At 40.0% G+C, this 17,735-nt stretch overlaps 1 protein-coding gene and 1 long non-coding RNA gene across 16 annotated transcripts in view; both read left to right on the top strand.

Moving 5' to 3' along the window:
• Positions 1 to 5,737, top strand: part of ENPP2 (ectonucleotide pyrophosphatase/phosphodiesterase 2) — a 116,891-nt gene extending 111,154 nt beyond the window's left edge. For all 15 annotated transcript variants that reach the window (XM_055349355.2, XM_019032658.4, XM_055349343.2 and 12 more), the window contains one exon: positions 5,132 to 5,737. In XM_055349355.2, coding sequence (XP_055205330.2) covers positions 5,132 to 5,302 — 171 coding nt within the window. In that variant the 3' untranslated portion in view covers positions 5,303 to 5,737. The remainder of the gene's footprint in view (positions 1 to 5,131) is intronic.
• Positions 5,738 to 7,059: 1,322 nt separating this feature from the next.
• Positions 7,060 to 17,487, top strand: LOC129524268 (uncharacterized). Its single transcript, XR_008668027.2, has 3 exons — positions 7,060 to 7,207; positions 15,626 to 15,726; positions 16,276 to 17,487. It is a non-coding gene; the product is annotated as an uncharacterized lncRNA (long non-coding RNA).
• The last annotated feature ends 248 nt before the right edge of the window (positions 17,488 to 17,735 follow it).

Raw genomic sequence — 17,735 nt, 5'->3', positions numbered from 1 at the left:
CTTTGTTTCTTACTTTATATTTCCATCATTGAACTAGAACATACTTATTATAAAGCATTCACCCTAAACAGAAAAAAGAAAGGAACCAAACAGAACTTTGCTTAACACGTAGGAATTTTGCCTTCTAATGACTCTTTATTTTTCAATGTATGTGTGCATTTAACGTAATTCTATCAATGTGTACAATTTTGAGAAATAAATGTCCAAATGTTTTTCATTTTGCAAAAGAAAGTGGAGAATGACAAAATTTTATAAAAAAGTAGAAACTAGCAAAATTTTGATAATTGTTGAAGCTTGGTAAGAGGTCATGGAATTTTATTATATTACTCACTTCACTTTTCTGGATGTTTAAAAATTTCCATATTAAAAACTTTTTCTTTTTTAGCTCTGTCGCCCAGGCTGGAGTGCAGTGGTTTGATCTTGGCACACTGCAACCTTCACCTCCTGTGTTCAAGTGATTCTCCTGCCTCAGCCTCCCGAGTAGCTGGGATTATAGGCGGGCACCACCATGCCCAGCTAATTTTTGTATTTTTAGTAGAGATGGGGTTTCACCATGCTGGTCAGGCTGGTCTTGAACTCCTGACCTCAAGTGATCCACCTGCCTTGGCTTCCCAAAGTGCTGGGATTATAGGCATGAGCCATTGTGCGTGGCCCATAATGAAAACTTTTTTTTTTTTGAGGTGGAGTCTCACTCTGTCACCTAGGCTGGAGTGCACTGGTGTGATCTTGGCTCACTGCAAGCTCCGCCTCCCGGGCTCACGCCATTCTCCTGCCTCAGCCTCCCGAGTAGTTGGGACTATAGGCGCCCGCCACCACACCCAGCTAATTTTTGTATTTTTAGTAGAGACGGGGTTCCACCGTGTTAGCCAGGATGGTCTCAATCTCCTGACCTCGTGATCCGCCCACCTTGGCCTCCCAAAGTGCTGGGATTACAGGCGTGAGCCACTGCACCCAGCCATGAAAACTTTTTAATACACACACACACACACACACACACACACACACACACACACATACACACACACACACAGACAAAGCAAGAGCAAGCGAGAAAGAAATCTATACCTTACTAATCAGGTTTGCTACTAGTTATGATGGAGGTGTAACAGTCACTGTTTTCTCAGATAGCACAGATGACGCCTGATTCACTCATCCTGTGGGGAGACAGCTAGGATGCAGGATGGCATCATGAAAACACTAGGGAGGAAGACAGGAGCCATGCTATATGCTCCTGGCCCTGTACTAACTTGACACTCAGGGACAAATGGAAAAATCTTCAGGTCCTTTTAATTTGATGGAAAGTTTGTGCTCAAAGGTTGATTTTAGAAGTAATGGTCTATGCTTTTGTTTCACATGACAGAAGGAGTAGAGATGTAATCTACAGGAGATAATCTTTAGTCAACAAGTACTACTCAAATTCCTAAGTTGTATAAGGTACTCTAGGAGAAACAAGAGTGTATTAGACAGAGTCACTTATTCCTAGGCAGCCCACAGAGTGGGTCAACAAATAAAACAGGTATGGAAATTGCAACACTGAAAGGCAAGGAGCCATAAGAATAGCTTCAATAGAGATGATCAGCTTTGTGGGCAAGATTTTGATCTGTTGACTTCAATTATGGGTGAAGAGTGAGGCTATGAATGTAGACGAAAATTAGAAAGTTTAAATATATCCCAGAAAGTGAATTAAGTTTTGCCTGAATATTAGAAATGAGGGCAAATAGTGGGAGAAAATATTTTAAAAGTTGATTGGAATCAAATTTTTAAAAAGTAGTAGTAGTAATAGTAGCTATAGTAGATACCATAGCAGGAGCAGTAGTAGTAGTTGTTACCATTTATTGAGTATATGTTGTGATCCGATTATGTGTAGCTCCTCTACATATATTATTTCTAATCATATAACCACAGTATGAGGCAAATATGTACATATATGATCTCTCCCCTGCCTTTTTGTTAACTGTTGAGAAATTTATAGCTACTAAGGGGAAAGTATGTTGTGTGGTTACTCGGTTAATCAGCAGAAGAGCAGAGCTTTAGATTTAAGGCCTCTGACTCCAAGAGCCCATCCTCTTTCCAATTTATCAGATTTCCATAGTAGAACCTTGGGAATTTAGGAATTTTTTCTTACAGTTCAGGCATTAGGTACCCAAGGAAAATGTTTAGTTGGAAGAGCAACGTTTTTGGCTCTGCTTTAGGAAGATAAATTTGAAATGGAGGAGACTGAACATTGTGCTCAAAGGGCTTAGGCAAGATTCACAGGAGTGAGGCAGGAGAGAACTTGAACTGGGGTTGTGGTCTTGGAGATCTAAAATGAAGGATGGAAGACAACAATATTATACTTGAAGGATCCATAGGGTTTTATAAATGATGGGAATGGGTGGTAGAGAAATGTGGAAACTGCAAGTGAGAGACAAGCTGTTATCAACTTACTGGCTTGGCCCTCTCAATTTTGGTTGTTTACAACCACAAAAGCCCCAGGTGGATGTAATGCTTCCGTATAACATGGTATACATTCTCTGAGCTTCAGTTTTATTAGAAACTTGTAGGGAGGTGAAATTCTTGCAAAACATTAAACTGTTGTATTATGGGATAAAAATAAAAATTGCCATACAGTTCTAAGATGAAAAGACTACAAAGGTATTTCATATATATAGTAGGCCATTTAAGGTGTACCTAGATTCCTGGGGAATACATGTTCAAGTTCGGTCATTAGAGGAATTTGGTGATGGGGAGTTTTAAAAATACTGCTCTAAACTCGGTACAAAGGATGTTCTGTAATTGATCTAAATTTTATATCTGATAAATGAAATCCACTGAAATCCTCACAGGTTTTCCTCTCCCTACTGGTTCCTGACTCTGCACAGAGTCTGGAGGCACTTCTTGTAGCGTTCACGGCCAGCATGCTTCTCGTTGAAGGGTCACCTGTTCATGTAGAAGCTGTCCTTGCTGTGAATTTTACCTTAAAACTGCTGGGACTTGAATTCACAAACCTGGGGAGAAAGTCAGGGAGAAAAGACAGGTGAAGAATAAATGTCCATAATGAGGAAGACAGCAAGCAAGTTCATGGACTGTGCTTTTGTTTGCATTAATATTCTAAGTGATTTATTTTTAAAGTCTTTCCTGTCCTCCCTACCTTGCTGTTCATGAACTTTTATTTGAATTGTCTTAGTTTTGCATCTTGCAGCACAGTCTTCATCAGCGAATGCTTCTGTGGATTGCCAGCTAACATCAAGGCAGAAGATATTTCCTTCACATGCCACATAGCTAGTATTTCCTAATGATGAATTATAGAACAGATTTCAGCATGTGAGAACCAGAAGAGACTGCCTCTCCAATGAAATTGGCAAATCACTTCCCAAGGAAAGAAATAGCAAAAGACAGATGTTTTTGCAGAATTCTTATAATCCCAGCTAGCCATCATTTAAATTAGGAAAAACCTTTTCACCCCTGTCCACACATTCGAAATGACTGCATTTACAAAGAAAAAAATTGGACTGACTGACCATTGAAAAATCAAACAAATGAGCTGAATATGAAAATTCTCTCAAAATACAGGCTCATGCTTGCCCTGCTTACTCTGAGGGGGTCCTGACCCATCTGGAGACCTCCTACTTCGTTAATTATAGGGTCACGCTGAGGACTGGTCAGTACCATTGTGGGTAGAGTTATATTTAGGTCTTTCCTTTCCTGTGAATCGCAGAGATCTTGGTTAGGTTGGGTTAGGAGGGTGGGACATGAAGGTTAAAATTCTTACCTCGCCAGCCTGCAAAGCAATTTCTTCCCCTTTCTTCATTTTGCCTGAGATGGCCAGGCATCAGTTTCCTGAACCAACACCCTCCCGAACATATTTAGCACTGGCACAAGCTGCTGCAGTTCCCTGTCCAGGTTTGTGTGGGTTGGAGCTTTCCGAGAAAGCCCATTGCAGGTTCTTGGGCTTTGGTGGATAGTTCATTGAGACCACTGGTGGTAAAGAGTTGGATGAGGGCATGTCTGAATATTCCCAGACCTGGGACATGCAGCCACCCTTCAACTTGTAGAAGGGCTCTTGGAAGCCATTGCAATTCCAGAGGCATTTGTGAATGGAATTACTTGCAAAGGCCCTCCTGCTCAATGTCTACTAATGAAAGTAGACACTGCTCCATATTCACAGGGCTCTCAGATCTCACTCTTTCCCTCAACTTCCCACAAAAATGAAAGAAGCTATTTTTGAGATGCAAAGAACTGCTTCCCCTGAATTACCTTTTAGTTTCAAGTTAGACATGAAATAAGTTGTTTGATGTAGGACATCTGAATGTCTTTCATCTGCAACTTGTGTCAGTGGGGCAATTTTTGGTAAGCAGCTGAGGCAGAGATTCACTTTCTTTCTTCCGCGTTTCCTTGCTTTACCTTCCCCCCCACTTCTTCCCTCTTCTCCTCCCTAACCTCCCAGGGAGCTGCAGAAGTAAGCATTATTATCCTTGTGAACCAAGGAAGAAACTGAGGCCTCAAGAAGTCAAGTAGCTTGACCAAGGTCTCATAGCCAAGAAGTAGTACAGCCTCATTTCCAACTCTGGCCTGTTGGGCCCTAGAGTGCCAGATGTGTCAACTGAGCGGCTTCGAGTTGACCTCATTTTTCAAATAGCAATTTATGCATTCTAGTAGATGACGTAGTTGATGCAGCAGTTTCTTTTGAAAAACTAGGAATGCACACACATCATTTCGTGCATTAGGCTTAAGTTCTTCACTTTCCTTGGGAAGCAGAAGCATATTCCAAGTTACTTGTACTCTGTGCTCAATATTGCAATTTGACAGCTTGGAAAAGAAACAAATTACTGAATTCTCTAGGGCCTTTGGTTTTCCTAATTTTGATTTATGTTCTGAGAACCTATTGAGTCAAATGCCCTCTGACACCACATGTCTCGTTTATTTGGTACAGTTAATTGCTGTTGAAAATGTTTACAGCCAAGGGCAGGTATTTGTGGCACATTACCCATAGGAATGCGGTAGAGTGGCAGGGAGGCCAGGAAGGATCAACATGCATTGGCTCTGTGTGCAAGAGTGCACAGAGGTCATTTGTGGACTTGGAGTAAACTGACCATTTGGAGAAACTCCTCTGGAAAATTCTGATTCTGATTTTGTTCTATTTCCATTGCAGAGCTCAGAGGACGAATCAAAATGGGTAGAAGAACTCATGAAGATGCACACAGCTCGGGTGCGTGACATTGAACATCTCACCAGCCTGGACTTCTTCCGAAAGACCAGCCGCAGCTACCCAGAAATCCTGACACTCAAGACATACCTGCATACATATGAGAGCGAGATTTAACTTTCTGAGCATCCGCAGTACAGTCTTATCAACTGGTTGTATATTTTTATATTGTTTTTGTATTTATTAATTTGAAACCAGGACATTAAAAATGTTAGTATTTTAATCCTGTACCAAATCTGACATATTATGCCTGAATGACTCCACTGTTTTTCTCTAATGCTTGATTTAGGTAGCCTTGTGTTCTGAGTAGAGCTTGTAATAAATACTGCAGCTTGAGTTTTTAGTGGAAGCTTCTAAATGGTGCTGCAGATTTGATATTTGCATTGAGGAAATATTAATTTTCCAATGCACAGTTGCCACATTTAGTCCTGTACTGTATGGAAACACTGATTTTGTAAAGTTGCCTTTATTTGCTGTTAACTGTTAACTATGACAGATATATTTAAGCCTTATAAACCAATCTTAAACATAATAAATCGCACATTCAGTTTTTTCTGGTTTTATTTGGCTTTTATTTCACTTATAAATTAGAGGGTTTATTTCAGGTGTATTCATGCGTGTAAGGAACACATGTCTTGTACTAGGCCCTTTTCCTGGTTGCTTATATGACATTTAACCACAGTGGCCTGGATGAGATGGTTTAGGTACATATCTATAGGAAATCAGAAGGGTGGAGGGAAAGAGGAATTAGAAGCACTTCTGAATACAATCTCTCAATGTATCTCTTTTAAAAATATTTTGAAGTTTGGAAAAATATTTTGAAGTTTTGACCAAGTTGGTTGAAAACTGTAAGTGTTAGATTCAACTTAAACTGCCTTAAACAAATATTCTGTACAAGGTATTGACCTAAGAACCCTGATATAAAGAGAAATAAGACAGTGGGATGAGATATGGATATAAACATGTAATTAGCCAATCCAGGTAGAGAATAACAAATGCCAAGTAAAAAGTATTAGTAACAACACAATAGGACAGAAAGGTCTGAATAGTAATATGTGGGGGTAATTTTAAATGGACGTAGTTACGGCTTTAAATACTAATGATGCATGGAGTGAAGAAGTCATTAAAAAATGTTCAGTCTTTCAAATTGTGGCATAGAGAAAGACTCAGCATAGTGTTGTTATATCTCTAACAGTTGTTAATCTGCCTTAAATAAAGAAAACAAGGTCTGGCTCAGTGGCTCATGCCTGTAATCCCAGCACTTTGGGACACTAAGGCAGGCAGATTCACTTGAGGGCAGGAGTTCAAGACCAGCCTGGCCAACATGTTGAAACTCCATCTCTACTAAAAACACACACACACACACACACACACACACACACACACACACACACACACACACACACAATCCCTGCATGGTGGCACATGCCTGTAATCCCAGCTACTTGGGAGGGTGAGGCAGGGGAATCGCTTGAACCCGGGAGGCAGAGGTTGCAGTGAGCCAAGATAGGCCCACTGCACTCCAACCTGGGTGACACAGTGAGACGCCATCTCAAAAAAAGAAAAAACAAGCAAACAAAAAAATCAGAAGAAAATAGCCTATTGTTTTGTTTTATTTATTTTTAATTGTTCCCTTTTATGGTCAGTGAAATGGGTTTTAATTTTTATAAATTTTCCTTTAAAAATACATTAAAAAGAAAGACATTATGTCAAAAATAATTTACATCAGAAGTAGCACAGTACATTTGATGGTATTGGGGATATGTGAAAAATTGGGAAGGCGGTAAGGGAAAAACTGATGTCCTGGAAACAGGGCTGTAGGACTACACTGGAAGAAGTGATCGTGGTGATACCAATGTGGCTGTATTTATAGAGCTTTCACTATGTTCCAGGCATGCCTCTGGCACTTCCTGTGGTTTGTCTTTGAATGCTGAAAAAGTGGGAAGATCAGAGAAGATTTCATGGAAAGAGGAAGAATGAAGATATGAATGAGGAAGGATGCATTGGGCTTTGGAGTTTGGGGTAGGTGAAAGGGTGGTAGAAATGAATTAGAATATGATTCATTATTCATTTAATATTTAACAATAATTTATTGAGCATCTACTATATGCCAGGTTGAGCATCCCAAAGCTGAGAATCTGATATCTGAAATGTTTCCAAATCTGAAATTTTTCGAGTGCCAACACAATGCACAAAGAGAATGCTTGTTGGGACATTGTGGGTTTCAGATTTTTGGATTTGGGATGCTCAACCTAGGCATAATGCAAATATTCCAAAATTTGAAAAATCAAAAATCCGAAACACCTCCTGACCCAACCATTTCAGACAGACAAGGGATACTTTCCATTGAGGATAAAACAGTGAATAAATAAACATAGTTCCTGGCCTCATAGAACTCGCACTTTAATGAAAGAGACCCTTTTAAACACCTCCAATTATATGCTATATGTGCTGTGAAAGAACTAAACAGGTGGAGGAGAGTAACAAGAAGGTGGAAAAGGAATGGCTTCATAGGTGACTTTCTAGCCAAGACCTAGGAGATGAGAAGAGCTGGCGTCTAGAAAAAGAGGGACAAAAATGAAGAGCATGGTCAAGGACTGGGGTCGGGAAAGATCTTAGGATGTGTGAGAATCTGAAACAAAACAGATGCGCCTGAATGAAAACAGATGTGCCTGAATACAGTGGTGAGGTGGGTTGGGATCAGGTCAGGTCTCATTGAGGCCCAGTAAGCTCCACTGAGGCATTTTGATTCCACTCTAAATGCAACGAGAAATAATAGAAAAGTCTCGGACAGAAGTGTGACGGGATCTGATTTAAGGTCTCACTCAGTACATGAACCCCATGTATTAGGTTCGTGCACAAATTAATTGCCGTTTTTGCCATTAAAAGTGATGACAAAAACGGCAATTAATTTTGCACCAACCTAATAATAATCACATGCTGTGCTCTAGATATAATGCCACATAAAAATACATCTGAGGCTGGGCACGGTGGCTCACGCCTGTAATCCCAGCACTTTGGGAAGCTGAGGCAGGCGGATTACGAGGTCAGGAGATCGAGACCATCCTGGCTAACATGGTGAAATCCCGTCTCTACTAAAAATACAAAAAATTAGCCGGGCGCGGTGGCGGGCGCCTGTAGTCCCAGGTATTCGGGAGGCTGAGGCAGGAGAATGGCGTGAACCCGGGGGGCGGAGCTTGCAGTGAGCCGAGATCGCACCACTGCACTCCAGCCTGGGAGACAGCGAGACTCCGTCTCAAAAAAAAAAAAAAAAAAAATCTGATAAGAGAAGGTCCACTTACTAGGTGCTGTAATTGTCTTCCAACAGTAGCATTACAAGAGAGAAGGGTTAATTTTGATTAAAAACAAAAATAATCACGAACGGTTTGCTAAGCTAGATTCCTCTATCACCTCAGGTTGAACTCTTCTCCAAATAGGTTATACCTGAGGCTCCTGGGGAAACCGGTTGCAGATTTAGTTGAGTACCTCTGCTCTATTTTTATCTTTAGGATAAGTCTTTTTTTTCTTAAAAATAAACTCCATACCTGAAGAGGACATCAACCACTGTATATTTTCAGGTGAGTGGCTTTGCTGATAAACACGTCATTAATTGTGGGGTTATTTATGAAAATCCCTGAATGGACAGGGACTCTATTAAAATGAGGTCTAGAAGGCTATTTTAAGCTGCTTTTTTTTTTTTTTTTTTTTTTAAATATTGAGACTTTGGTCCATTCATGCCTTCATTGAGCAAGTTGCAAACCACTCGCCAGCATGGTGGTCCTGTTCCAGTGGTTTACCCCATTACAGTGAGTTCCTTTTAGGGAGGCAGTTTCTGAAGCCATCCACATAGTTTCTCAAGGGTGAAAACATCCTGAGTTGTTTATAAGAGGGCCGATTTAAAAAAAAAATTATTTGAACAAAAGCAGTGTTTCCTGCCAACTGGGTTTGCATAACTCTGCCCAACAGCCACAGCCCCAAAACTTCCTGTGCCCATTATTCCTCGTGGTGGTTGGGAAGAGGGTGGCTGCAGATGAGTCCAGATGATTCCTCTTACTTCAGCTCTCCCTCACTATCCCTCTGCTGAGTCAGGACCAGGCCGCCTTGTGGGTGGGAAGTGTTAAAGGCAATGGGAATTACCCCAAGGCTTTGAGGAGAGGGATGGGATGGGACAATGAAGAACATGACCGAGATGTTCAAGTCTGTAGGCTGGGGCGAAGAGCACACTGCTGGAGGTGCAGCCTAGAGTGGAAGTGGCTCCTGTTGGGCTGCGTTTCTAGGAAGTACATGCCCCCTCAACCCCTCTTGGCAGGGGTGTCCGGTTCTGGCTGGAAGGTAGAAGTGCAAAAGATGAGCCCTGGCTGCTGATTATTTTTTTCTTTTAGACTGAGTCTCGCTCTGTTGCCCAGGCCGGAGTGCAGTGGCATGATTTCGGCTCACGGCAACCTCCACCTCCCAGGTTCAAGTGTTTCTCCTGCCTCAGCCTCCCGAGTAGCTAGGATTACAGGCGCCCGTCACCATGCCCAGCTAATTTTTTGTATTTTTAGTAGAGATGCGGTTTCACCGTATTAGCCAGGATGGTCTGTATCTCCTGACCTCATGATCCGCCCGCCTCGGCCTCCCAAAGTGCTGGGATTACAGGCGTTAGCCACCGCGCCCAGCTGCTGCTTTTTTTTTTTTTAAACTTAATCGAAGAAAAACTGACAGAAGTAAACTACACATACTTAGTATACAATTTGATGCATTTTGACATCTATATACACCCCTGAAACAATCAGTACAATCGAGATAGTGAACACATCCATGGCACCTAAAAGTCCCTCCTGTTCCCGAGTAAACTCTTCATACCCACCACATACCATCCCCCTCCCCCAATTCCCAAGCCCTGATTTGCTTTCTGTCACTATAGATTAGTTGGTATAGAGTTTTACTCTAATGGAACAGTATAGTATACACTTCTTGTTGGACTTCTTTCACTTAGCATAATTCTTCTGAGACTTATTGAAATTGTGGCATGTATCAGTAGTTAATCTCTTTTAAATTGCTGAATAGTATTCCATTGCATGGATATACCAATGTTTGTTTATTCATCTGTGGATGGACAGTTATTTCCATCTGTTGATGGACAGTTTTTAACTATTACAAACAAAACTAGGAACAGTGTGTACAAGTCTTTGTATGGACATACGCTTTCATTTCTCTTTGGTAAATACCTTGGTATGGGATGGCTTGATCATATGGTAGGTAGGTATGTATTTAGCTTTGTAAATAATTTCCAATGTGTTTTCCAAAGTGGTGGCTGTATTTTATATTCCAGCCAGCAGTATATCAGAGTTCCACTTAGTTCACATCATTGTCAACTTTTAGAATGGTAGCCTTAATTTTAGCTATTCTAATAGGTGAATTAGTGGTACCTCACTGTGGTTTTATTTGCATTTCCCTAGTGACTACTGATGTTAAGTGTCTTTTCATGTGATGATTTTCCACCCATGTATTTTATTTAGTAAGTGTCTGTCCAAATATTTTGCTCACTTAAAAAAATTGAGTCATTTCCTTGTGATCAAGTCCTAAAAAGTCTTTATATATTCTAGATTCAAATCCCTGAAAAATACATGGCAAAGATTTTCTCCCAGTCTGAGACTTGTGTTTTCGTTCTCTGCAGTGTCTTTTGAAGATCAGAGTTTTAACCAATTTTGATGAAGGCCAATTTACCAATTTGTTCTTTTATAGATTATACATTTAGTGTAGTGTCTAAGAAATCTGCTTAGCTTGGGGTCATAAAATTTTTCTCCTTTGTTTTATTCTAGATCCTTTAAACTTTTAGGTTTTACCTTTAGGTTTATGATTCATTTTTGTGTTAATTTTGTGTGTGGTACAAGGTATGCATATAAACTCTCTTTTTCGCATATGAATATCCATTTTTTCAGCACCCTTTTTAAAAAAGGCTATATTTTTCCATGTGTCTTTTTTTACCTTTGTCGTAAATCAGTTGTGCAGGTAGGTGTGGGTTTATTTTTAGGCTCTTTATTCTGTTTCATTGATCTATTTGTCTTATTTTATACCAACACCACACTGTTTTAATTACTATAACTTTAAACATTTTAAAAGTCAGGTAGTGTTAGCTCTTCAACTTTGTTCTTTTTTGGTAATTTTCTTTATTGTGGATCCTTTGCATTTCCATATTAACTTTTAGAAAAGTGTCTACTGGGATTTTGATAGGAATTTTGTTGAATCTATATATTGATTTAGAATTGACATTTTAATTCTAAAGAGGATCCTCTTTACCTATGAACAAAGCATATTTTTCACTTTTTGAGGTCAGCTTTTGTAAGCCTGAAGTTTTTAATTTCACTTATAACTTTTAAAGATATTTTTAGAGGATAAATGATTTTAGATTGACAATTATTTCTTTCAGTGCTTCAAATATATTGCTCCAATTTTTGATGGGGTTGTTTGTTTTTTTCTTGTAAATTTGTTTGGGTTCATTGTAGAATTCTGGATATTAGCCCTTCATCAGATGAGTAGGTTGTGAAAATTTTCTCCCATTTTGTAGGTTTCCTGTTCACTCTGATGGTAGTTTCTTTTGCTGTGCAGAAGCTGTTTAGTTTAATTAGATCCCATTTGTCAATTTTGGCTTTTGTTGCCATTGCTTTTGGTGTTGTGGACATGGAGTCCTTGCCCATGCCTATGTCCTGAATGGTAATGCCTAGGTTTTCTTCTAGGGTTTTTATGGTTTTAGGTCTAATGTTTAAGTCTTTAATCCATCTTGAATTAATTTTTGTGTAAGGTGTAAGGAAGGGATCCAGTTTCAGCTTTCTACATATGGCTAGCCAGTTTTCCCAGCACCATTTATTAAATAGGGAATCCTTTCCCCATTGCTTATTTTTCTCAGGTTTGTCAAAGATCAGATAGTTGTAGATATGCGGCGTTATTTCTGAGGGCTCTGTTCTGTTCCATTGATTTATATCTCTGTTTTGGTACCAGTAGCATGCTGTTTTGGTTACTGTAGCCTTGTAGTATAGTTTGAAGTCAGGTAGTGTGATGCCTCCAGCTTTGTTCTTTTGGCTTAGGATTGACTTGGCGATGCGGGCTCTTTTTTGGTTCCCTATGAACTTTAAAGTAGTTTTTTCCAATTGTGTGAAGAGAGTCATTGGTAGCTTGATGGGGATGGCATTGAATCTATAAATTACCTTGGGCAGTATGGCCATTTTCACGATATTGATTCTTCCTACCCATGAGCATGGAATGTTCTTCCATTTGTTTATATCCTCTTTTATTTCATTGAGCAGTGGTTTGTAGTTCTCCTTGAAGAAGTCCTTCATGTCCCTTGTAAGTTGTATTCCTAGGTATTTTATTCTCTTTGGAGCAATTGTGAATGGGAGTTCACTCATGATTTGGCTCTCTGTTTGTCTGTTATTGGTGTATAAGAATGCTTGTGATTTTTGTACATTGATTTTGTATCCTGAGACTTTGCTGAAGTTGCTTAAAAGTGGGTGAAGGACATGAACAGACACTTCTCAAAAGAAGACATTTATGCAGCCAAAAAACACATGAAAAAATGGTCACCATCACTGGCCATCAGAGAAACGCAAATCAAAACCACAATAAGATACCATCTCACACCAGTTAGAATGGCAAACATTAAAAAGTCAGGAAACAACAGGTGCTGGAGAGGATGTGGAGAAATAGGAACACTTTTACAGTGTTGGTGGGAATGTAAACTAGTTCAACCATTGTGGAAGTCAGTGTGGTGATTCCTCAGGGATCTAGAACTAGAAATCCCATTTGACCCAGCCATCCCATTACTGGGTATATGCCCAAAGGACTATAAATCATGCTGCTATAAAGACACATGCACACGTATGTTTATTGCGGCACTATTCACAATAGCAAAGACTTGGAACCAACCCAAATGTCCAACAATGATAGACTGGATTAAGAAAACGTGGCACATATACACCATGGAATACTATGCAGCCATAAAAAATGATGAGTTCATGTCCTTTGTAGGGACATGGATGAAATTGGAAATCATCATTCTCAGTAAACTATCTCAAGAACAAAAAACCATATGCTGCATATTCTCACTCATAGGGGGGAATTGAACAAAGAGATCACATGGACACAGGAAGGGGAATATCACACTCTAGGGACCGTTGTGGGGTGGGGGGAGGGAGGAGAGATAGCTTTAGGAGATATACCTAAAGCTAAATGACGAGTTAATGGGTGCAGCACACCAGCATGGCACACGTATACATATGTAACTAACCTGCACATTGTGCACATGTACCCTAAAACTTAAAGTATAATAATTAAATATATATATATATATATATTGCTCCATTGTCTTCCAGCATGTGTTATTTTGGATGGTAAATCTGTCATTCTTTTAAAATTTTTATTTATTTATTTATTTTTGTAGAGATGGAGTCTTGCTTTGTTGCCCAGGCTGATTTTGAACTGGCTTCAAGTGATCCTCCTACCTCAGCCTCCCACAGTGCTGGGATTAACAGGTGTGAGACACCACACCTGGTTGAAATCTGTCATTCTTTGTTCTTTTTTTCTGGCTGCTTCTTAGATTTTCGTTTTGTCACTGGTTTTAAGAAATTTGATTATGATGTGCTGTAATGTATTTTTCTTCATGTTTCTTGTGCTTGGGATCTGTGAGTTCATGGTTTCCATCAAAGTTAGACAATTGATGGCTATTATTTCTTCAAATATTGTCTTGTATGATTTCAGGGATTCAAACTATGCATATATTTGGTTTATTGAATTTTTTTCACTGCTCATTTATTTTCATACTTTGTTATGAATTTCATTTCAGAAGTTTCTATGGCCATGTCTTTAAGTTCACCAATTTTTCCTTCTGTAAAGTCTAATATGCTGTTAATCGCACCTAGCATATTTTTTATCTCAGATCTTGGAGTTTTTATCTATAATTATTGAATTTGAATCTTTTAAAAATATCTTCCATGTCTTTACTTAACATGTTCTATCTCTTCTATAGCTTTCTGAACATATAGTATATAACTGTAATAATTGTTTTAATGTCCTAGTCTTTGAACTCTACTCATCTATGCCATCTCTGGGTCAGTTTCAATTGATTGATTCTTTTTTCTTTATTATGGATGCTATTTTTCTGCTTGTCTGTATGCCTGGTAACTTTTTAATTATATGTCATGCATTGTAAATTTTACCTGTTTGGGTGCTTGATATTTTTGCATACCTTTGAATATTCTTGAGCTTTACTCTGTAATGCAGTTACAGTTTTGGGGAAAAGTTTCTTGAAAAAAATTTCTCAGAAAAAAGAGCATGTTTGCTTTTAAGCTTTCTTAGTTATGACGGGAGCTGTGTGAGGTGAGACGAGCACTGTGTTTGGTCCATTTCATCCCTACTACTGAGGCAAGACCTTCCTTAGTATTCCAAATGATGACCTTACCCTATGAAAGTTTGCACTGTGGCTATTGGGAACAGGCAGAATTCCAATGTTTGTGTGAACTCTGGGCACTGTCCTTCTAATTCTTTCAGGTGATTCTTTCCCTGGCTTTGGGTAGCTTCCTCACAGAGAGCCTCAGTGCTGATGGCCTGTGCTCAGCTAAACAGTGGAGGAAGACCCTCTGCAGCATTCTAAAGTTCTCTCTTTGTGCAAGTCTTTTATCTGGTATTCTGCTCAATGAAATCCAACTGTCTTGTCATCTCTGGACTCCCAGCTTTGTCTCCTTAATTACAGAAGATGGTTGGGCTCCACCTGGGCTTTCCCTGCTTTGTGGCTTGGCCCAGTTTTGGACAATCATACGGCTTTCTCATTTGTTTTCCATTTCTCAGTAATCCCTGTCTTTTGTTGCCTTATGGTCAATGTCTTGAGTGTTGTTTCAGGTGGGAGGGCAACTTTGGGCCCTCTTAGTCCATCTTGATCAGAAATGGAAGTGTTATTCTTGATCTTTGAAGGCAAGAATTTACTCGCCTTTGTGTTCTCTAGCTCCCCAAGCACTAAAACTTGGACATAGTAGGCAATTCATACAGTTTTTTGCTAAATTGAATTTATTTAACATTTAATCTAACATTTAATTTAATGAGTAAGACTGAGATAGGCACTGTGAATATAAAAATGCGTTTAAAATGGCTTTTAATTTTCAAAACCTTACAGTATAGTGGGTCATGAATATATGCTAAAATCTATTTACAATGCAAAAAACACTAAATGAGAACAGAAAGAATGACTCTACCTCAATGTGGAAATTAACATTTATTAAGCAGCTACTATATGCCACACTCTGAGCCAGTGACCTTACACGTGTTATCTTTCATTACTCACAATAATCCTGAAGTTCATGTTAAACTCCTTATTTTATAGAAGAGAAAAATTAGGATCATTGATGCGAAATTATAGTTCAGAGTTACATAAGAGCAGAAAGGTAGCATCTGAATCTTCTCTGACTCCAGGTCCCATGCTATTACTATGTGCCAAGCTGTCTTCCAAGAAGGAGGAAGGGAGTAATAAATCAGAAAAGCCACTGAGAAGTGATGGTGTGGAAGCCAGAAAGGTATTTGAAAAACTGGAAAATGCCTTTTATGAAGAAAATTAAAGAAGTCAGTTCTAGCTAATGCTTGCAAAAGTTGGAGTTTTGAGAGATCAAAACATGCTCAGGAAATGGAAATTAGCTCCCTGTAGCATGCTCATGCTGGGTTTGGAATCGGGGTGTTGGGGCCAAAAGTTAGATTGGTGAGGCCAAGCTCAAATAACAAAGAAACTTACTGAAAGAATCTAAGCTTCATTCTGATGGCATTTGATTACCACTCAACATTTTAATGTGGGAGACTGACATGATCAAAGTTGTGACTTAGAAAGCCCCAGCTGTCTTCAACGCAGAGCATAATTTGGTAGTCAGCCAGTAAAGAGTCTTACTGTCACTGGGTGCAAGAACAAAGGCCCAAACAATGTCAGGAGCCTTGGGGATGGAAAGGAAGGAAAAAATGGACAGATAAATAGAAGACTCAATGAGAGAAAGAAGGAGGGATAAGGATAATTCAGAGGCCTTTAATTTGGACTGTTGGGGAGATGATGGGCCACTAACCAATAACTCTGAAAACAGGAACAGGTGGGAGGATGACAGAGTAACAAGGAAACAATAAATTCAGTTTTGGAACGGCTGAAATTGAAGTATAAGCAAGACATCCTGGTGTGGATGACCAAGAGGCAGGTGAAGAAGCAGACTCAAGCTGAGGAACAACTTGTGTACCTGGTATGTGGTGTCAGTTAATATAATATGTGGGGGTGACATTATTCTTGGAAAGTATATTGAGTGAAAAAAACTCAGACTAGAGAAAGCGCATCAGCATTTCAGGGCAGAAGCAAGGAAACAAGCCATATTAGGCAGTAGTTAAAAGCTGAAGGTTTGCAGTTCTATTGCCTTGGGCAAGTTAAACTTCTAAATTTTCTCATCTATAAAGTAGCTATGATAAAACTCAGTTCTCAAAGTTACCATAAGAATCATGCAAGGAGACCTCACTGAAACATAAGTTGGTAAATTTTTTTATGCATTTTAATCTCCACTTCCCACTGAAGAAGGAGGACCCTTTTAGAGTGTTTTCTTGGTTTGGGTTTTTTTGCAGAGGAGAGGTGGTACAGAAGCAATCTGAAATTAATGGATTTCCTGTCTTTTGTGAGAGGCTAAACCAAGTAAAGAGGTGAAATAAATAGTGTTTAGAATGCCATGAAAGAAGGGGGTGCTTTCCCTGGATTCTGAAGGGGAGAGAAATCTGTGCATCTGAGCAGGTGGTTCATTCCAAGATGTGCTGTGTGATCTTCTAAGGGAGACAGAACCCTAGGCGCTGGGGGTCCTGGCCATGGTGTGCAAACGGAAGGCAGGCAAGCCTCCACAAGCACAGTGAAGACGTGCATGCCTCATGCATTTCTCCAGTCATTTTCCATTTACCAGATTCTGGTATGACCCTGGGGAGAACATGGGAACTACAATAAAGACTGAATCAGGGCGGGGCACTGTGGCTCATGCCTGTAATCCCAGCACTTTGGGAGGCCAAGGCGGGCGAATCACTTGAGGTCAGAAGTTTGAGACCAGCCTGGCCAACATGGTGAAACCCTGTCTCTACTAAAAATACAAAGATTAACCGGGCGTGGTGATGGGCGCCTGTAATCCCAGCTATTCAGGAGGCTGAGGCACGAGAATCGCTTGAACCCGGTAGGCGGAGGTTGCAGTGAGCCGAGATCCACGCCACTGCACACGCCAGCCTGGGCGATAGAGTGACTCAGTCTCAAAAAAAAAAAAAAAAAAAAAAAAAAAAAAGACTGGGCCGGGCACGGTGGCTCATGCCTGTAATCCTAGCACTTCAGGAGGCCAACGCAGGCAGATTGCCTGAGCTCAGGAGTTCAAGACCAGCCTGGGAAACACGGTAAAACCCCATCTCTACTGAAATACAAAAAATTAGCCAGGCGTGGTAGCATGCGCCTGTAATCCCAGCAACTCAGGAGGCTGAGGCAGGAGAATTGCTTGAACCCCGGAGGCGGAGGTTGCAGTGAGTCGAGATAGCGACA

This window comes from Gorilla gorilla, chromosome 7 (genome assembly GCF_029281585.2).
Source record: "Gorilla gorilla gorilla isolate KB3781 chromosome 7, NHGRI_mGorGor1-v2.1_pri, whole genome shotgun sequence".
NCBI classification, from domain to species: Eukaryota; Metazoa; Chordata; class Mammalia; order Primates; family Hominidae; genus Gorilla; species Gorilla gorilla.
This window is presented reverse-complemented; position numbering and strand designations above follow the sequence as displayed.